This window comes from Sarcophilus harrisii, chromosome 3 (assembly GCF_902635505.1).
Source record: "Sarcophilus harrisii chromosome 3, mSarHar1.11, whole genome shotgun sequence".
NCBI lineage: Eukaryota > Metazoa > Chordata > Mammalia > Dasyuromorphia > Dasyuridae > Sarcophilus > Sarcophilus harrisii.
The window spans coordinates 559,888,895-559,897,447 of NC_045428.1; the positions used below are offsets into that span (position 1 = coordinate 559,888,895).

The following is an 8,553-nucleotide window of genomic DNA, read 5'->3' on the forward strand; positions in this document are numbered from 1 at the left end:
TCACAAACTGAGTTCAAAGAGGAGAGAGATCATTGAAGGGGCAGAGAAAAATTGAGGGACAGTGTAAAGAGTGCTGGCTAAGAGTGCTCAGTTCACAGCCTGTCTCTCTCACAAACTTGCTTTGTGACCTTGACCAAGTCATTTCCCTGATTCTCAGTTTTCTTATCTGTAAAATGAGGATAAAAGTATTTTCCCTTAGGTTGTAGTAGGAGTTGGGCTAGAGGATGTTTTCAAAGTGCTTTGTCATCACAAATATCAAATTTAAAAAAAAAAAAAAAACTTCAGAAAATCACAGAATGTCAGAAATGGAAGGAATTTTGACATAGAACACCAGAGTTGGAATAGCCCTCAGTGCAAAACAGAATCTAAAAATTAAGGAGAATTTAGAATTTAGAGACCTTAGTACACAGTATCAGAGCTAAGAGGACCTTTAGAACATAGAATGTCCAGTCTGGGAGAGCCCTTAGAACATAGGATGTCAGAGCTGGGAGGAGCTGATCTAGTCTAACACTCATTTTACAAAGGAAAAAAGAAGCCCAAATATGGAACCTGACAACAATCAGTCAGAAACAATGCCAAGATTAGGATCCAAATGTTCTAGCTCTCAATGAAGTGTCTGGGCATCCCTGCCCTGTTCTTTAAGACTAAATAAACATTCATGAGTCTGGGAAGTAGCAGACTAAGGAAGCAGAGACACAGTCTCTGGTCCTGTCTTTACATCTACTGCAACAGGAGAAAAATATCCCAGTGTCTGGTGCCATTTTGTGTTTTCATGCTGGGCAGATTTAGGGCTCAAAAGGTTGCAGGGAGGCAGTTTTTCCTCTTTTTTAGAAACAGATAAAATCTTTAGAATGTTTAGAACCCTCGGTCTGGATTTAGGAAGACACATGTTCAAATCTACCCCCAGATATCACTTATGTAATCTTGAGCAATTCGGTTCCCCTTTGTCTGCCTCAGTTTCCTTGACTGTCAAATGGGGATAGCATCTTCCATTTCCTATAGATTGTTGTTGAGGATCAGATGAGATAATATTTTTCTAAGTGCTTAGCACAGTGTCCTGCACATAGCAGATACTAATAAGTTTCTGTCTTTCTTATTATGAGTTTTTATATCAGATGGTGTCATCATGGTCCTAAGGAGGGAGAGCTAGCCTTGGAGATGGGAAGCCTGGGTTGGAGCACTAGTTCTCATCCTCATGAGCTGTGTGACCTCAGGTAAATGTAGTCCCCTCTCTGAGGCAGTTTCCTTACCAACAAAGTGAGGTTGGTTGTTGTTATTCTTAATGAGGACCAAAAAGACATCACTATGTTTGAGTCAAGTTATAATATGTCTAACTGTGGCTGATGAGATCAGTATGAACTCAGAATGCTCTATCACAGGTCAGGCCAAAGAGTCCACATGGAAATTTGGGGTAGACTGTCTAAATTTGTACATCTTGTGTTTCTTTTGAGCTATGTCAATTCTGCTTCACTCCTAGAGCACAGCACCTTCTCTGATGAGGGTACTCCTTGCTGGATGGTCCCATGCTAATGTCTCACAATCGTTTTATAAAACCTGTGTCATAAGATGATTTGACCACTGTGAGAGATGATTTATTTGGACCCCTACTCCATTCCAATCAGTATTAATCAATTTGATATATTCCTGGCAAAATTTTGTATACAAGGCCCCAGAGCTATGAGCTAGAGATTCTAAGTTCACTTGTTTAGCTATAAGAACTTAATTAAAGACTCTCCACCCTTGTTTTGCCTTGTCATGGTAACCAGGCCCAGTATGGCGGAGATTACAATTACATGGAAAGTCCCCCCAAATATTTTTGTGCCTCTGGATTAATCCCTTATCCAGTAGCAGCAGGTAACCATCTTCTGATCATTTACTTCACTGACTGTGATAATTTGTACCATTTCTTCTTGCCCAACCTAAGGAGAAGTCTGTCCATCTTGTGTGGAGATATTCCTTACTTCACCAACTTGTAACTTCGCTGACATAATATTTTGCTTATTTTAGCTTATGTATCACATATCAATCGATGGAATTATTCTATTTCTTATAGCTGTTCCAGAATGACTGGACATCTAGCCGTATAAAAATAGGGTCCTGGAAGGAGGATGCATCTCAGATTGTGAGGAAGATCTGAGGTCCACTTCATTGGAAGGAAACAAGGACCCTTTAATAAAGGGCCTTTGGCTCAGTCTCTTTTATTATAGGTGGGATAATTTTAATTCCCATACCACAAAGTGGTTTGTAAATCTTAGAGTGAGGAAGAAGAAATAGAAAACTATTCTTCCACCCAGGGCTCATGGCCAAAAGTCTCAATAGGAAGCAGAAACTGCAAGGGGTAGCTGGCCTGACCTCACACTTGTGTACATTCTAAATTTTCAGAGATTCATCCTTTCCCACAGTTTTAGCTGCCACTGGGAAAGACATTTTGAACTTTCTGAATCTCCAATTTTATTGTTTGTTATTTAATCATTTTAGTCATGTCCAATTCTTTGTGACCCCATTTAAGGTTTTCTTGGCAGAGACACTGCATTGATTGGCTATTTCCTTTTCCAGCTCATTTTCCAGATGAGAAAACTGAGGCAAATAGGATTAAAATAATTTGCATAGGTCATTGTACCCATTGGGCATTCTATCTACTGCACCAATTTCCAATTAATTTTAGTCAAAATATTGATTAAGGGTCCGCAACTATTTTCCAAATACTATGCTAAACATTGTTTGGTCATTTTTCAGTCACGTCTGACTTTTTGTGATCCCGTTTGAAGTTTTCTTGGCAAAGATACTAAAGCAATTCTAAATTGAATTGTTCCAGCTGATTTTGCAGATGGGAAAACTGAGGCAAACAGGGTTAAATTACTTTCCTAGGGTCATACAACTAGTAAGTGTCTGAGGCCAGATTTGAACTCAGGGAGGTGCTGATTAGAGCCCTCTATTTACTGTGCCACCTAGCTGTCCCTGTCAGACGCTAGTGATACAAAAATAAAAACAAATAATTCCTGCCTTGAAGCAGCTTGCATTCTCTGGTGGGGGACAGAAGGCACACGTATAACTGGTGAAGTCCTGAATGCTGAGTGTGCTGGGCAGAGAGAAACTGAAACAGGGCAGGCAAGAAGAAGGCACAGATAATCTAGATCAGTTTAATTCCATGATGGTCCCACCCTCTGGAGAGGTAATCCAGTCAGAAATCCAAGTTATGTCAAATGCCTGAGGCTAACTTTTCCCTCTAAAACAGTGTAAGGCCCATGGCTTCCCAGATGCCCTCCTTTAAGCCTTTCCTCTGTTTGTCTTTCCCCTTATACTTCCCCCAAGCCATGTGGTATCTCTCCTAACACAACTTTTCCTCCTTATAGCTAACTAACTCTTTTTAGGGGGCTAAATCTCTTTCAGGATTTAGCCTGCCAGTTAAGGGTATGCCCTAAGCTTATGGGGTGTCCCCTTTCTCTTGGGTAATTGTGAGTTCAGCTATCATAATGCTCTCCCACACTATTTCATATTTACCATTCCTGGTGGCTATTGTAGCTCTTATTTTGTCTGTAACTTCTTCCTCTAAATAAATCTACTCTTTGCCAAAGAGAATGGCCATTGTGAATTCTTCACATGACTGAAACCTAAAATTTGGGTTTACTATCATCTGGCGTCTATATCAGTCTCATCATAACTATATATAAACTGTCATGGGTGGAGTGGGAAATAGCTATCTAGGGAGATCTGGAAATGTTTCCTCTAGAAAGTGGAACCTGAGCTGAGCTTTGAAGGAAGCTCGGGATTCTAAGAGGCAAAAGATGAGGAGAGAGTGCATTCCAGGCTTGGGAGCGCTGTGCAAAGATACAGTTAAAATTTCATGCATGAGAAGCCAGATGCTTGATACTATCTGTGCTAAATCAATCTCTCTCTCTCTCTGTCTCTCTCTCTCTCTGTCTCTCTCTCTTTCTCTCCTTTTCCCTTCTTTTCTCCCTCCCTCTTTCCTTCCTTCCCCCTTCTTCCTCTCTCCCCCTCTCTTTCTCTCTCTCCCTTCATCTCTTCTTTCCTTTCTCCTCTCTCTCCCTCTTTCTCTCCCTCCATTTCTCTCTCTCTCTTTCTTTAGAAACATCTGAAGAAGGAAAAGCCAGCCTTCCTCCTGAAACTCAGCTCTGCAGCCTGAGCTAGTAACTCTTCGATTTGTCCTCCTGTTTGCCTGTGAACTCCATATTTGGAAACCTTGGTGCCTGGGAACTCCAACTCTTCCACAGCTGCCAGTGCTTTGGGTAGAACCATATGGGACACTTCCTTCCCTATGGAGTTTAGTCTGGCAGGAAAGGGCCATCCCAATCAACTTCCCAGGTTGGGGATGTGGTAGGATCCATTTTAGATAAACAGGTGGTGACCATATTAAAACACAGAATGTCACAGCAGGAAGGAACCTTAGAGATCATCTAGTCCAACTCTATAGTTTTTCAGATTAAGAAACTAAGTCCCGGAGATAGCAAGTGACTTGTCTATGATGGCACAGGCAGCAAGGGGGCAGAACTAGAATGTGAATTTATGTCTTCTGACTAATCAATTAACCATTTGTTATTTTCTTCTGGGTATTATTCATTGAAGACAGATTTGAAGATGAATTCTGGATAACCACAGAACCTTCTGATGGAGCCCGATTTTCAGGCTACGTAGGTGACTTCTAGTTTTATTTAGGCCATCTGAATCTAGTGTTGTATCAGAAAACAAAGAAACAAACAAACAAAAACTATGAAGCTACTTCAGAAACTAAGAAAGTACTTGGAAGTGCAGATAGCCACATAATCATAAAACCAGAATCTTGAGTGAGCATCTTGATATTGGTGTTACCACATTATGGCCAAATGGTAATAAATTCAGAGTGAATTCATAAAGATTTACTATTTGCAGGAAACTAACTTTTAAAAATAGACTATTATTGATTTTTTTAAGATTTAAAATCACTAAATTTCCCTTTATATTCCTTCCCCTCTCTACTCACAGAGAATTATGTCTACTAATAAAGAATTTATTAGAAAAAAATAGAGGAAGAAGAAAAAAAGATTATAACAAAATTGATTAATACACTAAAAAGGGAAATAGCTTTTAACTCCAAATTAGAAATTTCTTTAGCATATTCTTCAAACCATCATAAACTCATAGGAGTTATACTCGGAGATTGTCTCTTCCAACTTCTAACTTTATGAAGATGAAGATGTACATACAAATTGTAGAACCATAGATCCAGAGCTGGAAGAGACCTGAGAGGCTACCAGATCCAGCTTTTTCATTTTATAGATGAGGAAACTGAGGCACCAAGAGGTTTGACTTGCCCAGGGTCACATAGCTAGTAAGGATCTGTGTTGAAATAGTAATCCGGTCTTTCTGACTGCATGTCCAGTGCTATTATGCTGTATTGCCTCTCATAATCTAAGAGTGGAAGAACTACTACCCACCTCTCAGGGTAGTGGTGAGGAAATTGCTTTGTAAATTTGAAAGTGCTAGAATAATTGATGAGCATTTTTTTTTTTTACTAACGATTTCACCCAGTTCACCTGCCTCATGTTGCCCAAAAAAGGGAAAATGGTTTGTTTGATAACACAAATATAACAAAATCCCGAGCCATGATTTGAACCCACATGTCAAGACTTAAGTCCTGCATCCTTTTTTCTACATTATGCTGGTGGAGCCATGGTCTTTTCCCTTTGATTTCTAGCCCCTACCCCACAGGAGGGTGAATCAGGCTACTGGGTCTGGGACCCCAGAAAGGTTTGTGAAAGTGGGAAACTAGTGGAAGGCTAGAGCTCCTCTAAAATGCCCCTCGAGAACCAATCAACCGAAGACTCTGCATGGACCCCTCCCAGCAAAGCCCCGAACTCAACTGAAATATCCGGGGCATGGGATGCACGAACGCTCCAAGCACTCAAGATCTCCCTGGCTGTGATTTTGGCCATCATAACTCTAGCAACCATTCTCTCCAACACTTTTGTGATCATCACGATATTCCTTACTAGGAAGCTCCACACGCCCGCCAATTATCTCATCGGCTCCCTGGCGGTGACAGACCTCTTGGTGTCCATTTTGGTAATGCCCATCAGCATCGCTTACACCGTCACCCAGACCTGGACCTTTGGGCAGATCATGTGCGATATCTGGCTCTCCTCAGACATCACCTGCTGCACCGCTTCCATCCTCCACCTCTGTGTCATCGCATTGGACCGATATTGGGCCATCACCAACGCCCTGGAATATAGCAAGCGTCGGACCTTTGGCCGGGCAGCGGCCATGATCGCCATGGTCTGGATCATCTCTGTGTGTATCTCCATGCCTCCGCTTTTCTGGAGGCAGGCCAAAGCTCACGGAGAGCTGGCTGACTGCCTGGTGAATACCTCCCAGATTTCCTACACCATCTACTCCACCTGTGGTGCCTTTTACATCCCATCTGTGCTGCTCATCATTCTCTATGGCCGGATCTATGCTGCTGCTCGGACTCGGATCCTGAAGCCACCTTCCCTGTATGGCAAGCACTTCACCACCGCTCATCTCATCACTGGTTCTGCGGGCACCTCCTTGTGTTCCATCAACTCCAGCCTTCAAGAGGGGCAGCCCCACACGGGGGACTCACCGCTTTTTATGGGTCCTGTGAAAATCAAGCTAGCCAGCAGCCTCCTGGAAAGGAAGAGGATCTCAGCAGCCAGAGAAAGGAAGGCTACCAAGACACTGGGGATTATCCTGGGGGCTTTCATCATCTGCTGGCTGCCCTTCTTTGTCGTGTCTCTGGTCCTACCCATCTGCCGAGACTCCTGCTGGTTCCACCCAGCCCTCTTTGATTTTTTCACATGGTTAGGCTATTTAAATTCTCTCATTAACCCAATAATTTACACTTGGTTTAATGAAGAATTCAAACAAGCATTCCAAAAACTAATACGGTTCAAAAGAGGGTCTTAGTTTTAATCTTTTTCTGCTTGCTGATGAATCCTGCTATCATATGGTCATTAAAATCCAGACCGGATAAATTTCTTACAGTTTGTAAATTAAATCATCAGTCAGCAATTCAAATGCCAGATGTTTTCCCTGTTACTCCTCAATGGTCATGAGTTACTTCCTCCATCTTAGACCTTGAATAGTATTATATTTTGTCCCTCTCTACTCATGGTATATTTGGTTTGTATATATTTTTTGGATTTATATACCTATGTCGATTTCCTCCCAATAGATGTAAGCTCCTTGAGGGTAGGAACTGTTCTTGATTTTGTCTTTTGTATCTCTGGCACTGAGCGAATTCTTGCAGTATTGAATTCAATGTAACATTGTATACTATCGATGTGTTTTTGTTTTCTCCCTCTATTAGACTGAGCTCCATGAATACAGGAGCCATGTCTTCTTTAAACTTTGTATCTCCCTTGAGTGTACAGTGCAGTGTTCTATACATAGTAGCTATTTAATAAGTCTTTATGGAATTGAACTAATATTTGCAAAATCCCTAGCTCTAATAGGCACTGCTGAGGATGCAAAGATAAGACATAGTCCTTATTCATAAGGTCTTACAATGTAAAAGGAGATAAAACTTGTATACAGTTAAATAGGAATTGTTGTTGTTTGTCCTTGAAGAGAACCCTGACATCAGGGAGGTGATGCTATGACAAGCAAGTGAATTGAATTTAAGTGTGGGAGGGCTGTGCAAGGCCACTTGCCTCACTTTCCCCTCCAGAACCATCTGGGTCCAGTGGCCAGACAGATCAGGACAACTGGAGATGGTCCTGGATGCAGTGGGAGACCTTGGTCTTTTTAAACTAAGGTCTTCAACAGGTCTCAGTTTGACTGAGGCAACATCCATTAAAGCTAAGTAGCAATTGAAGTCAAGAATCTCCTTTTTCACCTAGTCAAAAAAAATCTAAATAAATAAATCTGAGAGGGGAAGACCCTCAGGGTTTCTGGTCAAAACAGAAATGATTGTAATTTACATTCAATCTGAGTCAATCAAGACCCAAATATGATAAATGTATAAGAGGAAGAAGAAATGAAAACATAACAGAAATGTTCTTCCCTCCTCTCCCCTGGGGACTTGGATATACCCAAAACACTGTTCTAGGTTTACTCTTCCTAATGTCTTCAATGTTCTTGAACCACCTGGAATCCCATGACTGTAAATGAGCAGAAACATAATTAAACTTTGTCCAACAAAGGAGCTGGCAAAGATTCAGCTGACCCAAGACTTCTGCCTGGGGAGAGTTCAAGAGAGAAAGCCTCTGATCCATGGGAGAAGAGCTGATTCCATCAAGAAGATTCATCCAGAAAAGGTCTTCTTGTCTGTAGTAGATTTATTTCAAAACAAAAGAAAAAGGGGATCCATTGACTTGGATCCAGGAAATCTAAAATCAAGAGGAACCCTTGATTTGGATTCAGGGAATCTATAATCAAGGGAATCCATTGACTTAGCTCCATTGATGATTTCCCGAGTCTACAGAGAATCTGAAGACAGGATGGTCAAGGCAATTAGTTCAATCTGGAGATTTTAGAATTGGTTTTGTTCACATCAGGAGCATTAGAAAGTCCAGAAGACACCTAGGACAAGAA

At 41.4% G+C, this 8,553-nt stretch overlaps 1 protein-coding gene across 2 annotated transcripts; it reads left to right on the plus strand.

The window, feature by feature from the left end:
* Nucleotides 1-4,432: 4,432 nt before the first annotated feature.
* On the plus strand, nt 4,433-7,612 carry HTR1D (5-hydroxytryptamine receptor 1D). Of its 2 annotated transcripts, XM_031962634.1 has the most exons (2): nt 4,433-4,649; nt 5,991-7,612. In XM_031962634.1, the coding sequence occupies exons 1-2, from the start codon at nt 4,627-4,629 to the stop codon at nt 6,922-6,924; spliced, it is 957 nt and encodes a 318-aa protein (XP_031818494.1). In that variant the 5' UTR covers nt 4,433-4,626; the 3' UTR covers nt 6,925-7,612. The 2 variants fall into 2 exon arrangements, with proteins under 2 accessions (XP_031818494.1, XP_003764942.1); XM_003764894.2 differs by having other exon boundaries at nt 4,433-7,612.
* The last annotated feature ends 941 nt before the right edge of the window (nt 7,613-8,553 follow it).

Bases quoted from the DNA above. Each gene is read 5' to 3' on its own strand.
- HTR1D (XM_003764894.2), top strand. From the start codon at position 5,791: ATGCCCCTCGAGAACCAATCAACCGAAGACTCTGCATGGACCCCTCCC.